Source organism: Panthera pardus, unplaced genomic scaffold (assembly GCF_024362965.1).
Source record: "Panthera pardus isolate Hobbes unplaced genomic scaffold, ASM2436296v1 HiC_scaffold_6, whole genome shotgun sequence".
In the NCBI taxonomy this organism is placed as follows: domain Eukaryota; kingdom Metazoa; phylum Chordata; class Mammalia; order Carnivora; family Felidae; genus Panthera; species Panthera pardus.
Window position 1 is genome coordinate 127,651,387 of NW_026526991.1, and position 18,363 is coordinate 127,669,749.

General features: G+C 40.6%; 1 protein-coding gene across 1 annotated transcript in view; it reads left to right on the forward strand.

Moving 5' to 3' along the window:
* Window positions 1–18,363, forward strand: part of FAM107B (family with sequence similarity 107 member B) — a 229,122-nt gene that overhangs the window by 78,955 nt on the left and 131,804 nt on the right. Inside the window, exon 2 of the mRNA XM_019460734.2 lies at window positions 12,815–12,875. Within this exon, the coding sequence (XP_019316279.1) occupies window positions 12,815–12,875 (61 nt within the window). The remainder of the gene's footprint in view (window positions 1–12,814; window positions 12,876–18,363) is intronic.

Genomic DNA, 18,363 nt, shown 5'->3' on the forward strand with positions numbered 1-18,363 from the left:
GGTCTGAGCCCTTAACCTGGGGGGTCTGTGCTAACTCTGGTTAGTGTCGAAGTGAACTGTGAATACCGAGCTGGTGTCAGAGAATTGTTCAGTGTGGGACAAAACCCACACATCTGGGTCAGAAGTTTAAGTATGAGCAGAGGAAACAGTACATTTTCCCTAGACAGGGAGATAATGCTCTGCCCAGCACACAAAGTTTTTGAAGGAGTCAAATAAAACCATGTATTGGACAGCTCTTTATAAATTGAGAGGTACTAGGCAGATATGAGATATTGCTAATTTTGTGAACCAGTATGGAGAAGAATAAAAACTAGTGCCCTGATTTCCAACATAAATCCTGCTTCTCTCATTCACAGCGTATGTAGGAAATCCTTTTGGTACGTGATCTCTCAAACTTACATCTTCTCCCAGGATTATTTGGCAGTGTGCCTCCTAGTGCTTGAAGCCACATGATAGACGCATAGCTTCCTGGAGTTTCAGTTTTACAGAAAAGGAAGGAAGGAAGGAAGGAAGGAAGGAAGGAAGGAAGGAAGGAAGGAAGGAAGAATATTTGGAAAATTTTTTTCTTAAAAAATTCATTTATTTATTCATTTATTCATTCAACAAGTGTTTCTGGAGTAGAACTAGATGCTGTAAGTAGCTGAAGAGTTTTATGATTCTCCTGTCACTCATTCAAGATCTGTAATACAAATCTCTACGCAGGATGTATAATAACCCTCAGTAATTTAGGGTGTTAGTCTGCTCACACAACTTTAACAAACTACCATGCACTGGGTGGCTTAAACAATGATCGTGTAGTTTTCACAGTTCTAGAGACTGGAAAGTCCAAGATCAAGGCACCAGCAGAGTTAGGGTCTGGTGAGAGTTTGCTTCCTGGTTCATTGATGGCCTTCTCCTGACTATGTCCTGACAGGTGGAAAAGGCAAGGGAACTCCCTGGGGTCCCTTTTATAAGGGCACTCATCTCCTCTAACGGTTCCACCTTCATGACCTGATAACCCCCAAAGGCCTCCCTCCCCTCCAAATACCATCCCCTTGCGTGTTAGGATTTCCACATCTGAATTTGAGGGGGGCACAAACATTCAGTCTATAGCAACATGTACAGGCAACCAGATTTTACCCCTTCCATTTGCCAGGAGTCTGACAGTTTATTTTAATTTGAATATTTTTGCACTCATTTTGCAGCTTTAAATTTTGGACCAGTGTGCTGAATTACAGTTGTAAAGACTGTGTCAAACTTCCCCTCTGCTCCTGGTTCTGAAATTTCCACCATGTGACAAAGTAGTATCGTAGTATAGTTCTGTGGTTTTCTTGGCCTGGGGCTCTCTAGACCTTGAAACAGACAATGGCCTGTCTTTGAAATGGCCCTCCTTAACTGTGAGGAACAGTTGTTCATTCCTTTGCAAAGTTCTTCCTTATCCAAAATTCTCTTCAGTTGGTCCTTTCACAAGTATAGCTAGGTGATAACTAGCTGTTGCCACTTAAGATGGAATTTTCTAAAAATAACACCATCAAGGAGCAGACTTTAAAGATAGTGTGATACTGCTGAGAGACCTGGGCCTCTGCCCCAGGTAGATGGTGTGAATTCTTGCCCCCATTTAAAACATGCACCGTTAGACAAAGTCCTCAACCTGCCAGGGCCCCTTCTGTATAATGGGGGCACCAATATCAACATTGCAGTTCCCCTGACAATGCTTTCCAATCTTGTCTATAGAAGTAACCCCAAGTCAGTGACCCTGCATCCAAACTTCTTTTGACATTTCATGATCATCCTAAACATTTATGTCTGTTCTACACGCTCTTCTGCAATGTCATCAGATTTGTTTGGGAAGGAATGTTTTCCTTCCCAAATATTTTTAAAATATCTATTTATTTTGAAGGGGGGAGAGGGAAAGAGAGAGAGAGAATTGCAAGCAGACTCCACAGCATCAGTGCAGAGCCCAGCATGGGGCTTGATCCCCTGAACTGTGAGATCATGACCTGAGCTGAAACCAAGAGTCGTGCACTTACCCAGCTAAGCCACCCAGGTCCCCCTTTCCTTCCCAAATCTTTGAGTGTAATGGTACTCTAGAGAGAGGTTTGCATACCTCTGGTGTATTATAGCTTACTTCCATGATGTACTTCTATTTTAGAAGCGTGGCTGATGATACTGAGGGTTGAAAATGTTCAGCAGGTATACATCAGGAAGAACCTGTTGGCTATTCCAATATCAAAATACCATTGTGTTGACTGATAAATAACTGTTCTCCAATCCCTAAGTGGCATCCATGTTCCACATCACCCCTTTTCCTGGACCTCTAAACTCTGCACGGTCCAGGAACTAAAGGGCTAAGTAAGGCCTCTCCCTCTGGGACCTCCAGGACCCTCCCCATTCTGGTCAGCTGGTGGCTAATCCATACTGTTAAATGTTTTAAATATTGTCTCATGTTACGTGTAACATATATGAAGCTCCTGGCACATGGTAGGCATTTTTAGTCCTGTGGCTTTGGAGAATTCGGCCTACTTGGGAGTATATATTTTCAACAGCAATGTGGCCAGTATCCTTCCTCCCCTACCTCAGGACACAGCCTTCCTTCCCTTAGGGAACTGTGCCTTTCTGTTTTCTGAGGTTCTAGTGAGGCTTGCAATCACAGTACCTCTCCCTCTAGCAGCTCTTGGAAGGGGCAATAGTATGGGTCTGGAAAATCATAGTCCCCATTCCCTGATAGGCATGTGCTGTGACTATGTGAATCAAGATAGACCAGTCACAGTCTTCCCCTAGAACTCTGAATGTGAGCGCAGGGACTAAAATACTCCTTGTCCCCCTTTGAAGCATGAGCTGAAAGGATGTAGCCCCAGAGCTCCTGGTGGTCTTGACTGTGCAGTGAAGAGGGGCCTGAGAAGTGACACATAGAAACAGACAAATGGAGAGACAGAAAAAGAGAGGGCTTGGATGATATTATCTGAGTTCTGGGCCAAACTTCCATCCTTTACAATAGTGATTCTCACACTTGGGTGTGTATTAGCATCACCAGGAGAGCTAATCAAATATACTCATAATGATGAAAAAATAAAATAAAATGATAAAAAAAAAGGCAACCTATTGAATGGGAGAAGGTATTTGCAAATGACATATCTGATAAAGGGTTAGTATCCAAAATCTATTAAGACCCGATACAACTCAACACCCAAAAAACAAATGATACAATTAAAAAATGGACAGAATATATGAACAGACATTTCTCCAAAGAAGACACCCAGATGGGCAATAGACACATGAAAAGGTGCTCAACATCACTCATCATCAGGGGAATGCAAATCAAAACTACAATGAGATAGCACATCTGTCAGAACAGCAAAAATCAAAACCACAAGGAACAGCAAGTGTTGGTGAGGATGTGGAGAAAGAGGAACCCTCGTCCACTATTGGTGGGAATGCAAACTGGTGCAGCCCCTGGGGAAAACAGTTTGGAGCTACCTTATGATCCAGAGATTGCACTACTGGGTATTTACCCAAAAAATACAAAAACACTAATTCAAAGGGATACATGGACCCTTGATGTTTACTTCAGCATTATTTATAATAGCCAAATTATGGAAGCAGCCCAAGTGTCCACGGATAGATGAATGGATAAAGAAGTGATAGATACAGATTAGATATAGATATAGATATAAATAGGTATATCTACATATGTAGATATAAATAGATATATGTGGGTATATCCATATATGTAAAAATATACAGATATATGTAGATATATATATGTGGAAATATACACATATATATAGATATATATAATGGAATATCACTTGGTCATAAGAAGGAATGAAATCTTGACATTTGCAACAACATGGATGGATCTAGAGAGTATAATGCTAAGTAAAATAAGTCAGAGAAAGTCAAATAGCATATGATTTCACTCATGTGAAATTTAAGAAACAAAACAAACAAGCAAAGGAAAAAAAAGAGAGAGACTGACAAATCAAGAAACAGACTCTTAACTATAAAGAACAGATGCTTACCAGAGGGGAGGAGGGTGGGGGTGGGGGAAGTAGATGAAGGGGATTAAGAGGACACTTGTCATGTGGACACTGAGTAATGCATAGAAGTGTAGAGTCACTATATTGTACACTGGAAACTAATATGACACTGTATGTTAATTATCATGGAATTAAAATTAAAAACTTAATAAAAATTTAGGATATGTTTTAAAGAAGTAATGAGGGGCTCTTGGGTGGCTCAGTCGGTTAAGTGTCCCACTTTGGCTCAGGTCATGATCTCACAGTTTGTGGGTTCGAGCCCCGCGTCGGGCTCTGTGTTGACAGCGCAGAGCCTGGAGCCTGCTTTGGATTCTGTGTCTCCCTATCTCTCTTTGCCCCTCCCCTGCTTGTGCTCTGTCTCTGTCTCCCTCTCTCAAAAATAAATAAACATTAAAAAAATTTAAAAAGAAGTAATGAGATGTTAACATGAGAAATTTTAGTCTGATTGTTAGGGAACTTTCCAGATGGTAAGATGAACTGAACTATAACCATGTACCTAAAATGAATTAAGGAAAGTCCTTTGAATATGACATTTTAGAAACTGGCAAATACACAAGAAAAGAAAACAGGTTCACTTGGAGATGTCAGATGACTCCTAACATCTTTCCATCTGTACTATCATCTTTCAGGGATCTCTTTAAGGACCACAAAAGGAGATAAAACACCAGATTTTTAAAAGCGTTTGTCAGTATTTATCTAAACACAACTAAGCAGTTGACCAGGGTCCTATTCGTGGAAACAATGAATGGATAAATGAGCTGACACAAAACCGTTCTTACATAGAGCTGGTGCCTTTGCAGGAAGTCACTTCCCTAAAAGGGGAAACCATCCGCCGCCACCACCTCACGTGCCGGGCATCGCTCCATTTACACCCACTAACAAACTCACCACACCACAGCCCTCCGAGGGAAGGGCTATTATTAGCTGCACTGTCCCACAAGAAAATGCAGGCACACGTGACGTAAGGAACTTGCTAAAATCCCATGACTCACAAGTGGGAGAGCTGCGATTTGTACCTATTCGTCTGACTCCAATGTGCATGCTTTTCCACTGTGTTAATATGATACAAATAAAGCACTAACAAATAAAAATAAAATCCAGAGACCCAGACTTGTCGAAATGGAAAAGGGCTGGGTTCTCTGTATTTTTGCCATGTCCTCCACGTGATTTGGATACACACCCAAGTTTGAGAACTACAAGTTTACAAGCATGAGATCTAATACCTCTTCTTTTTCTTTTTCTTTTTCTTTTTCTTTTTCTTTTTCTTTTTCTTTTTCTTTTTCTTTTTCTTTTTCTTTTCCCTGTAACTACTTAGTTTTCCTATAAGTAGAGATGAAGAAAAGCAGAAAAGCACTTAGCACTCTAGGGCACCATGTAGGGTAGGCTATAAATGAACCAAGCCTCTGGTCAAGGTCCCAGAGTCTCCCTGATCTTAGGTAACTTAGTGAATTGCAGTGTTTGCTCCTGAAGAATATCCTCTATGGGCCCAGTCATGCTGGAGCGAGATGCTGAAGCGGTTGGCAATGACACCTTCAGTCTTCTTGGGCTCCTCTTCATCTACAATTATCTGAAAGGGCATTCTCTGAGCTGCAAGAAGTTAGGGGTAGCCTAAACTGATAGATTTGGCAGAGGAATATAGAAATAATAAACCACAGAATAGGACACAGGACCACCATCCATTATAGCTCCCACTCTGTCTTTTGCCTCTGCTTCTCATTGAGCATTGGGTTCATTCTCTTGAGCTATCTCAGAGGATGTGACTGTCACTAGCTCTGAGGCTCCTACCTAAGACTGTAAGACATCCATCAACCAAGCAGAGAAGTCCCAGTAAAGTCAGGATGACTAGCCTAAATTAAGTTATATCCTCTTACCTGGATTAATCCTTGAGGCCAGGAGATGACAGCTCTTACCAGATGCGGTGGGTGGATGCTGGATGAGCAGACAGTCACCACTCTATCTCATGTTAATAGTGACTAGTATGATATTCTTACACTTGTCATCTCATTAACCTTCACAGCAGTCCTGCAAGGACATCAAGTGATTACTTGTACATTTTGATGAGGAAACTGAGGCTCACAGAGTTCCTACAAGGCACAGCCAGGATTTTAACCCTAGTGTCCCTAACTCCAAGGCCCACATCCTTCCACCACCCTGTGAGATGACAATGGGCTTTGCTTCTGTCTCCATCCACTTGCTCTATAGTTCTTGGCACATTTCAGAATAGTTGTATCTGCTGCATTAATTCTTTAAAATGACAACTGTGTAGCATGTATTAAAATTGACTGGATGCTTCTGCCACCTCACCTGTGCACTGGGGTCCAGAGTCACTTCTCTGAAGGCTCAAAGACTTGTTCATAGCTTTGGAATTGTGTTTGCCCACCCAGAAAGAGGAAGCTGAGGACATGGGTGAACCAACGTATTTATATTACCCTTCCCTTAGTCCTAAGTGCTAACCAAGCTCTTTCTCTCGGGTTCCAATATTGAGATTCTTTCTACTCCTTATCCTACATGATTTACACATGACACCACGTGAAGAGGAGGGGAGAAAAAGTTATTTGTTAGAGTTAGGATTTTTCTTTCCCTAAGAAAACTAAGATCAATGTCATATGTCTCTCCTGTGGTTATGAGTTCCTGGAGGCCCAAGATTATATTCTATTCACTGTGGCATTCCCCATGTTTTTAGCATAGTTCCATGAACATGGAAGTTCCTCAGTAAATATATTTTGACATAAAGTGAATTTTTCTAGGTTCTAAATATAGTCAGGAAAGAGCTTTTGGTGGGTGACCTGTAATCCTTTCCTTAGTGGTCCAGTGGACAAAAAAAATGGACATACAACCCAACGAAGTGTTTCCACTGGAAGAAAAGGAAAGGTGCATAATATATATTCCCTCTGCAGCAGGCATTGGAATAGATGCTGTACAGATTTATTTTACCCTCACAAAAACCCATGTACATATATATTATCTCCATCTCCAGATGAGGAAATTTAGAGAGAACAAGTCATTTGGTGTACATTATGGAGAGGTGGTTATGAGCATACATTCTAGAACAACGGGGTTTTTCTGCAGGCTCACTTATTAGCTGTGTGACTTGGGGAAAGTTCCTTAATTTCTCTGATCTTTCTTGTTAAGTTTCCTCATCTGTAAAATGAGGACAATAATATTTGCTAAACAGATTGTAAAGCTCTTAGAGGCAGTGCCTAACAGAGAGTTCAAAATATTAGCTTAAAAACACATCCATAATTAGGACTGTCTTTTACAAATATACAATATTTTTAAAGCTTTTTCAGTGCATCAGAAACATCTAGAGGTCATTAAATAGCAGATACCAGGGTCACACTCCCAATTAGTGTGACCAATTCATCTCAGTTTCCCTAAGACTTCCTTGGTTTTAGCACCAGAAGTCCTGCATCCTGGAAAACTCCTCAGTTCCAAGCAAATCAGGATGGTTGGTAACCCCAAACCTCATTATTAGCAAATCAGAAACTGAGCTGGGGCCCAGGCATCCATAGCTTGAACAAGGGCGAGACACTGATTGATATTAAGGAGGGATTTTAGTATAGTGGTTTGTCATCGGACTTGGAGCCAGGTAGACCTGGGTCTGAATTCCCTTTTGGCACTTCCAGGAAATGTTACTTTGGGTGTGTTGGTGGGTTCCTGGAAAGCTGACTCTGAAATGGAGAGTAACATATGCAAAGTTCATTAGGGAGTGCTTTGGGGATCAACCCTTGTGGAAGGAAAGAGAAGGATGAAGGATTAGGCAGAGAGAAATGATGGGATACAATGAAGTTTCTCAATGAAGCCCTCCACCAACAGGGAGCTCTGGAGCTAGGAGGGTCCTTCAGAGCTGTCTTGAGATCAAGTGAGGGGGCTGGGCCTCTCTGTCTTCAAGTCAACAGGTCCAAGTGCCACCAGCCCTGGCAATTCTCTTCCAGGATGCTGACAGCTGAGTGCTGTCTATTAACCACATTTCTTGTAGCTCTGACAATAAATCTTTCAGTCCTGAGGGAGCCTCCAGGTGTCACATCATAGTATCCACTACAGGGTGAATGAGCCCTCTGAGCCTCTGTTTCTCCATCCATAAAACAGGACTGATGATAATAAGGTCACCTACCTCAGAGAATTGTTGAGGACTAATGAACTACTACACAGTGGGGTAGAGTTTGGGATGGAGATGGGAGCTGCTTCAGGAAGGCCTTCTTATAGAAACTATGACCTGATCTTTGTTATTAGGCGGGACAATGTTCAAAGTTTCATTGTGGGTTGTGTTACTGGGTTGGATATTAAACAAAAGTGTAAAGTAGGGGAACAATTGAATCCATTCAACAATTGTTTGACAGGCACCTGTTGACAAAGAGGGTAGAGCCTGAATGAAGCTTGAAGAGGAAGCATAGTTTTTGCCCTGGAAGATCCTACAAAATAGTGGCATAGATAAGGCTTAGATATGGGATTCCATGGAAGATTAAAAATGTATTTACTAGTAGCAATGCAGTGCCAAAATAAAACAAGTGAAATGAGAGATACTCTTGGCACTGGAATATGGTGAGTGTTGGATATCCATTTCTAAAATTACCTCCAATGGCAGACTCTTCATATCCATCAAAATGTGGACTTAGATGCTGCTAGAGAGGATGTAACAGAACTGTCACATTTTAACACATTAATTTACTGTAATTTTTTGTATGGGGGGGAGTTTTACATCAAGAGCCTCAAAAACATTCATGATCTTTGATCCAAAATCCTACCCTTGAAACTTTAATCCAAAATAATTTGAAATAACAAAAACCCTTACACTGAAAGACATTCTTTGTAGTACAGTCCAAAGAGAGAAAACTTGAAGACTCCTCAAACGTTTGGTGACAGGGAAGCAGTTATTTAAAATTAGAATTCAACTTTCTTGGGAAGGGATGGTTATATTTGGAATCCATTTTCCAGATGGAGGAAGTTGACGCCAAGAGTCAGTCATGTACTTGTTCCAACAGGTGGAGACGAATGGGACTAAATCTCCTTAATTCTTGGTCAAGAATGCTATTTTTCTCTTGAACTACCATCTTGTTTCTAAACTTGCTCTCCTAGAGTGAAATGCCAGCTGTCAGTGTTGCACTGTGAGGCCAGTTTAAAATGACTCAAAGTATGTCACTGAGCTTATACAGTTAATGATTGATCGATTGGTTGATTGACTGATTTTCTATTGCTCAAACAGGTGAATCTTAGGGGAAAAAACTTATTTGTACTAAAACATACCTTGAACTCACTCATTGTAAACATACTCAGGTTGTGGTTTAGTGTGATGTATTGCAAATATTTTAAATTTTCTGTATATTGTAATGTTTTGACATATCTCAAAAACCTTTCTGCTAGCCATTTCTTAGAGACAGCAAAGGGTCCAGCCTGGACTGTGCCTGCACGAGGCAAACTAACCAATCTAGAGTTGGACCTTCTCTGTCTGGCCTGTGTACCCCAGGAGGCAATATCCCTCTGCCTTAATTATCTCAGCGCCAGGTACCAGGCAACTAGCGACCATCCCTATGGCTCAAAGCCCACTGAAATTATTTAAAGTAGCCAATCCTAAGCTATTTACTGCACCCTGCCTTGCCTTTCCCTTGTGGAAAACCCAATAAAGTCCGTGTCCTAAAGACTCCCCTAGCTCCTGTCTTTTGCCCCCAACCACTCTGGTGTCTTTCCCATGTGGCCCTCCGAGGTGGGCTGAGCCTCTTTTCTAGGACCTGTGAGGGTGATAGACTTATTTTTTCCTGCTTTTCCTCTCCTCTGACTCCTCTTGTGGTCGAGCCTGACTGACCATCTCATAAAGAATACAAAACTCATGACCTCTCAGTAAAACATCTTGGAATTAGACCTCAGAAGAAATAGATGAAAAGCTCAGTTGTTTGCCAAATTGTATTAGCACTTCCTCTGAGCACTTTGTCAGTGCATCATCCCTGTCATATTCCATTTAAAAATAGATTAAAATACAAGATAGTGTGTGAGGCACAGAAGCTATTGACCAACGCAGCCCACTCTGGCTGCCCAGAGCTGAGGTGCATTGGCTGGTTCTGTTAGAAGTGACAGAAAACCTGATAGAAATGGGTTTTTATTTTTTAAATCCTCGTGGTTTAAAAAAATGTTTATTTATTTATTTATTTTGAGGCAGGGTTGGGGGGAAGGGGAGAAAGAAAGAAGGAGAGAGAGAATCTCAAGCAGACTCCACACTGACAGCACAGAGTCTGTCACAGATCTCCATCCCAGGAAGAGATCATGCCCTGAGCCAAAATTGAGTCTGAGCCTTGACTGAGGACCCAGGTGCCCCTAAATGTGTGTGTGTGTGTGTGTGTGTGTGTGTGTGTGTGTGTGTTTAGGAAAAAGGAACATAATAGCTGACTTAGGCTGAAAAGTCCAAGGTTAAGCTGTCTTCTGGAATGCTTGGATTTGGGGCTCTAATGATATCACTGGGACTCAGTATCAGTCCATCTCTTGGCTCTGCCTTTCTTTGTGTGGATGTCTGTCTCAGCTGCGTGTGACAGCACCAGCTCCAAACCTCAAAGTCACTTCAGGTTTTACTGGGTAAGAATAGGAGTCAAATTCCTATTCCAAAGTCCAGAGGAAATCTATCATTAGCCTTGATTGGGTCACATGACTACTGCGAACCAATCACACGGAAATGCAGTGGACTGATGGGCCTGCCCTGAGTCACATGACCACCCCTGGAGTAAGTAGTATGGAGGGAGGTCCATGGAGCTCTGGGCTGGTTTCATAGGAGCCACAGTTGGTGAAGAGTGGAAGAGGATGACTTTAAAGAGGAAACCGGGTCACACTTACTAGATAGAGTGAGTGAATGCCAGGCAGCAAAATCAACAGATGTCTACTACAGTTGGACTGTTGTCATTTTATTCTAGCTCTGCTGGGGAAAAGCCAGTGAGAACAAATTCAGCAAATCACAGACTTGCACTGAAGAGAAGAAACACAAGAATCTAAGAAGCTCAGTCTTTTTTCTCTAAATAGAACATAGTTTACACTATCGAAGACAGATGCTTGTTTATTCTATGCTGAGAGCTCTCCAGCCAAGAGGATTCCAAATATCCTTCCATCTGCAGATCTTTCCAGGGCTTTGCAATTTTTACTATTTAATGAGAAAAATTGGGGGAGGGGCACTTTAAAATAAAATAATATGTTTGGAGGAAAGCTGAAGGGCTACATTATTTCACAATTCTGGAATTCAAAGCAATAAAAAGTAAAACACTGTTACAGGCTCAAAGGAGAATACTATCATCTATGAAACAATTTTATTTGGTTATTTGGGCATTTTGAGAGACTTTCCCTATAGCTGTATTATAAAATAACTCCTGTGTTTTCATTATATACAGTCCTGTTTGGCCTTGTGAAACAAGAAATTAGGTGCTGTATTTAGTTTATGCATAATGGGGCTTTCTATCATTTACATGCCCTTTGGTGTAGTATTAATTCACATCCCTTTTAAAAATATAATTTTGGAAGCAATTATCATTAAAATTTCTTACAACTTTTAAATTTGAGATAATTGAACTGAACGCGTGTTTACTCACATCGCCCATGCCAATACTGGTTCATGGGTTTCAAAAGTAGAATAAGTTTTTGGAACTGCTCCCTGATGAACATTTGAAGATGACTTTTGATCTCTGGAAAAGCATTTGTTCCCAACATAGGTGAAATCAATTCCCTTGTAAGTTGAGTGTGATGACAATTTAAAGAAACTATTCTTCATGAGTTGAAAAGAATACTTCTTTATCTTACTAACTAAGCCTGAGAGTATGATGGATTCTCATCTAGATGAGATAGTACTTAGGAGCTGCAAACTCACAACAAATGGGGGAGTACTCCTACCATGGATAATATCAATTTTTGAGTTCCATTGTTCCACTTTGGTTACAGAGTAGCCTCGGTTATCATTTATGGAACCCCACACCCCCATGCTTTGTTGTGGTCCAAAACATCTTCTAGTGGGCTACACTCTTTGGAGGAACAAAATATGTGCAGAAAGTGTGCCAGTCTGGGAAGGATGCTGAGTAGATAACTGCATGCAGTGTAATTGAAGGGATCTTGCATAGAAATTAAGGTCCCACAGAAATAGCCCATAAGAGGCACTCAAATATTTGTTCAAGGAAGGAAAAAAATAAGTGAGGGAATCAGCGTAAAGTCATCTTGCAGACAAAATTAGAAAAGCATCTTGTAGACATTCTTTTTAATTTACCTCCCTCACTCCTAGCTCGGTCTACTTTAGCAATGCTACAGGAGTCACAACGTCATTAAAAAATATCATACCGGAACTCAGAGAAGAATGTGTTTACTCAACTTCCCAGAGATAAAAAAAATAACTGAATGGTGATAGATTTTTCAAAAATAGGTGAAATCAGCTCTTTGCATATTGAAGAGTAAAGCATAATTATCTTTGTTACACCATGCTGGTGGAATATCTGACTTGTGGAGGAACCTACCACAACTTTGCCTAAGTAATCGATGCTCCCAAACATGTTAGTCACTGAGGGCCCCTGGATTGTATTGCTTCAGGGACCACATCCATAGACACTTCCCTGTGCTGGCACCCTAGAGTTTGTAACCCAGAACCCCTGTAGTTATTCTACTCAACATCTGTTGTTGAATTTGTTGCTTGTCCAAAGACTCAGTTCGTTAAGTGTTTGGTCTAATTTTTTTTCAGATCTTGAACTCATATTAATTCAGTAGGTTTGCAGAAAGTGTTTATGTAAATTAGTGCATATTTTTAATGTCTCCCTATTTTTCTGGTTTGTGGGGCTGTAACTCAGGAAGAAGAGGACTCCCGGGAAGAACCTAAATGTCTCGAGTCGGAACAGAAGATGGCATCAGGTAGAGTACATTTAGTGCGACGCCTCCTTTTCTGGGCTGCTGTTGCTGACAGCAGGGCTTGCAGCATCCAAAAGCTTTGCATGTTGCCAGAGAAAGTCTGTGTGACTTTCCAAATGATTGGAAACATGACTAGAAATGTCACTTGTGATGTATTCCAGGCACGATGTCTAGACAATCTGGTCATCATGCCGAAACTAGCTGCTTCTCTTCTTTCTTTTATTGATTCCAGTTCTTGATGAACAAATACTTGCAATGAAGTAAATGATGATAATGATGAAGAAATTTCAAATTTGGGAATACTAAAATAAGTAGCGTAGCTGTTCACTGAAGTTTTTATGATTACCTTGGGAAATGGTACTTAGTTGCATTTGCTGGGTTTCTTTTTATGTTAGTGCATAGTGAAATACGCTGCTTTGCTAAGACTATTTACCCCATAATAGGACTCCCTATGAGATACTATGGAAAGAAACAGTGATGAGTAAATTCATAAGTTAGTTTCTGACTATGATCAGTAAGGATAATGACATGCAATGCTCATAAAAAGAAACGTTAGTTGAATGGACCTAACAATAATGAAAGCTAAGTCTCTGCTTCTATATTCAAATGGATTTGAGCTTGGTGTTTTCGATGTTTAGGGGTTAGAAGAGGGATCCAGATGTGTTTGCTGCTGGCAGAGGCTCGTGTTTTTACATTTTAATGGAAATCAGAGAGCAGGATTGAGAAAATGGAAATGGTAATGAAAAAATGCAAAGTGGGGGGAGAGGTGGCACCCTGCTCTGATATAGATGGAGGAAAGAGAATTAGCAATTAAGCATCTCCACCATCTCCCTCTATACCCCTCCCAAGTGTCTATCTGCAACAATAACAAACATTGCTTTATATTGGTGCCTCTCCCTAGGACACTCTCCCCTTGCAGATCCTTGTTTCGCTGCCTCCTTCTCATCATTCAGGTATCCACTGAAATGTCTACTCCCTGAGGCCATTTTGTCATTCCTTCCCACCACTCCTCATGTCATTGCCCATTTTTATTTGTTTCATAACTCTTATGACAATCTAAAATTATCTTTCTATGGATTGGTTTGGTTACTTATTTTTCCCTAGAGAGTAGAAACCTTGCCTGTCTTATTTAACAGTATCTTAGCACCTTGGACAGTGGCTGGAACCTGGTAGTCATTCAGTAAATTCTTACTTGAGTCCTTTGTGTCCACTATATGCAAGGTATTTTCTTTCTCTGTATAATGGAGATATAGGTAGGGTAGGTTTGATGTAAGCCAACTCTGTAGCTACTTTAGATGTAGACCCTTTAGATTGGGCTATAAAGGAGCATAAGACATGACACATGCCTTCAAGAAAACAAAAGTCTAAGGCATAGATGTGTTTGGAACACAAGAAATAATGTGAAAAGACTGATACAACCAAAGCCCTGTGGTTACATTGAGGAAGTAGAATCTAAGAAGCTTCCTTGAGTTGATGATGCTCGTAAGGAGTTTTGGAGTTTGAAAGTAGCGGTATAGAGTGGGCAGAGTTGGAGCTTGTGTATCATACCCATGAAAATTGTTCTGAATGCTACTTTTGCACACACACTCTTGATTTTCAGTTCCTCAGCTAGAGAAGGCTGGGATAATGGCCATTGCTGGGTCAATGCAAATTTGGCCAAGAGATTTTGAGTTTCCTGGTTGCTGTTGTAAATGGCATCACTTGCTCTCTTGGTATAGTGCCCACTAGATTTTGAAGGCATTTGTTCACATCCAAAGACTTGACTACCTCACATGTTGTGAAGGCACAACTACTCACTAAAGCTTTTCTAAGACATGAGTTGACTCCAACACATCCCACCATGACACCTCTGAGTGAGAAATCAGGGATCCCATTCTCAAACAGTCTGCTAGCATTCTTCAAACTTTAAGTCCTTCGAGTGTGTTACTAGAAATGTATATAGTGGTAAAGATTTTCCTCCAAAAATACATTTGGAGTCAGAGATCCCAATGAACATAATTCTGCAGAAAAAGAGGGACACAGTTTAGTTAGAAATCTATAATCCACATTTCTTTGTGATTGAATTGTATGGCTTTAGAATTTGGATTGTGAATAAATATTCACCTATTTTCTTAAAAAACACCAAATAATGCTATTCTCTAAGTAGAAATTTTGAGAAGAAAATGCAAAAATTTCTCACTACTTCTAAAAAGTGCTTGGGTTCACCAACTTTGGGACTTACTACAGAGCCCCTTTCGTTTACAGGATTTACTCCCCAAAGTGCATCTCTACACTGTGGCACTAGTGTACTTTGCCTCTAGTTTTCGTCCATTAGTTCAGATATACTGTGTTTGTTAACCATTCTTTGAAGTCATATTATGTGTAAGTTGTGTCTGCCAGGTTATTTGAAAAGTATGAACATAAAATACAATAACTAAGAAATGTTTATTGGATGCCTACTATGTGCTAGACATTGTGCTAGGAATAATGCCATATTTAGAGTGGTAACTAGGACAGACATGACTCCATGTTTCATGGAGTTTGTGGGCCAATGAGAAATGCAGCCATTAAACAAATAAAAGGAAAATGTAAATTATGGAGAAATTGTACCCTTTAAAAAACAAGTAAAATGTAAATTCTAGAGAAAGCAGGGTTCTGTGGAAGTCTTGCCTTTAGAGCTTGTACTTAAATAGTGTCTCTAAAACATGGACACAGAGGGCTAAGACGACAGGTCTGATACAGTGCATGCTAAAACACAGACAGGAGTGGGGGGATGAGGTGAGAGAAACTCAATTTGGCGGATCCAGGAAGTTATCCAAGGGATTGCAGCATACGAGTTGGATCTTGAAGAATAGATACGAAATCCTTTTGTGAAGAAAGACACATTAGCCAGGATATTTATAAAGTGAAAACCAAATACTATATAATGAATCTAAGCAATACCTATTTGGCATTCAGCCTCTTTTTGTGGCCGCTGACCTAATCCTCAAGCATCAGTCACTTTATCCTGAGATCTATAATTTATACTTGCAGGGTCCACCCAGGGGCTAGAACAGGTTAATTGGGAGTGTGTTTAAACTTTACCATCATCATTACCTGTCATTTGCTCTCTAATAATTCAGTGTCTGTGTATATTTGAGGGTTTTTTTTTAAGTAAGTGACCTGCGTGTAATAGAACCCTAATGCCTACTCAGAATCAGGGAGCACTTCCCCTTGACTTTATGGATATATTAGCTGAGTGGATAGAGTGCCCATTTATAATAAGTCTCTTTTAATGTGATACACCATAAGTGGCTGTCAGCTGGTGCTTCATTTTAGCAAGACCAGTGCTAGGCATGTTCATCATCAGATAGATAAAATTTACCTTTGCCTCAAGACTGCCCTTTCCAGGCCCTGCCCCTCCACAGTGGGGTTCCCTCCTCACTACCTTTGGTCCCCAGTTCTGCTACCATCAAAACAACATGCAGGGTTCCTGGGTGGCTCAGTGGTTTGAGCATCTTGTTCTTGGTCTCCTCTCAGGTCATGATCTTCTCACCGTTCATGAGATTGAGCCCACATCAGGCTGTATGACCTGCTAGCATGGAGCCTGCCTGGGATTCTTTCTCTCCTCCTTCTCTCCCCTCCCTTGCTCATGTGCACTCTCTCTCTCTCAAAATAAATAAATAAGCTTTAAAAGAAAAGAACATGCAATCAGGCGTGTATACATTGGTACGTAATTAATTTACCTGATTATGTTGCCTCTTCTACAGCCTATTGGTATTTTATGGTGCAAATGTACCTATGGAATGAAAAAATTTGGTGGCTGTTCAAAGGACTTTAAACATTAGCAAACAGGTAAGAAGAGGAGTGCTTTCTGGTTACAGACACAATGTATGGTTAGTCACTTTCTTGACTTGAGTAAGGCCTTGAATCATTGGGATGCTCAGTGAAGATTCCATCAGACTGTGTGTTCCTTAAAAGCAAGTTTTATGTCTGTGCACAAGTGAGGCTAGATCCTTTATGCAAAGGTGCAATTTTGGAGATATCTTGCATCATTCTCCTATGACATTCTGCTTATAACTGCACAGGGAAAAGGAAGAATGAGGTAATGGACCCATGAAAAATGGTGATGTGAGTGGAGATATTGTGAAGGAAAGATTTCCATATGTAACAGTTCCTTTGAGGTGGCCATGGTGTTATGTGACAAACAGAGAAAAACAATGATACTTTACTGATTGTGACAAGAAGGACAACATAATTCCAAGCAGAAGGATCTATATGTCAGCAAGGAGCTGACAATATGACCCTCTGAAGATAAGCCAGTTATTGGAAGTATCCAAGGACAGGGGGAGGGTTTACATGTTCTCACCTGATTTGGTGCCTCATTTCTCGGCTGCTACATCACGGTTGGCAGACATTTTGGTCTCTATGGCTCACTTTGCCATCTGTTCCCAGCTCTTTCCTTCTATAGGTTTTCTTTCCCTTGTGCATTGCCATGAGAGGTGTTCCTTTCCCAGAACCTTCTGTGGTTGCTCTGACTTTTGGAGAAGTTTTTTTTTTTTTAATTTTTTTTAATTTTTTAAAATTTACATCCAAATTAATTAGCATATAGTGAAGCAATGAATGATTTCAGGAGTAGATTCCTTAATGCCCCTTACCCATTTAGCCCCCTCCCCCCCACAACCCCTCCAGTAACCCTCAGTTCTCCATATTTATGAGTCTCTTCTGTTTGGTCCCCTTCCCTGTTTTTATATTATTTTTGTTTCCCTTCCCTTATGTTCATCTGTTTTGTCTCAAAGTCCTCATATGAGTGAAGTCATATGATTTTTGTCTTTCTCTGACTGACTAATTTCATTTAGCATAATACCCTCCAGTTCCATCCATGTAGTTGCAAATGGCAAGATTTCATTCTTTCTGATTGCTGAGTAATACTCCATTGTATATATATACTACATCTTCTTTATCCATTTATCCATCGATGGACATTTGGGCTCTTTCTATCCTTTGGCTATTGTCGATAGTGCTGCTATAAACATGGGGGTGCATGTGTCCCTTCGAAACAGCACACCTGTATCCCGTGGATAAATGCCTAGTAGTGCCATTGCTGGGTCGTAGGGTAGTGCTATTTTTAGTTTTTTGAGGAACCTCCATGCTGTTTTACAGAGTTGCTGCACCAGCTTGCATTCCCATGGAGAAGTTTTGCCATGAGGCTTAATTTAATCTCTTTCTATTCCATGGAAGGGCCCTTGGAACAAGCCAAGCACTGCACATACACACAACAGCCTATAAAAGGCATCAATATTGAGCAAGGTTAAAACTGAGCATTACCTTTTTGGTACAGAGACTCAGGTTTACAAGCTGACATAAAGGAACTCCAGATCTTGCCCAAACTAATCTTATCTTTAGCTAAGTGATAGAAATTATGTAGTACCACTTTTCGGAGATTAGCACATCCTATCTTCATTTATTCATTCATTCCCTTGTGGACGGGGAGACAGATGAATGGGCAGCTATGCTTTCTTGAGAGAGTTTT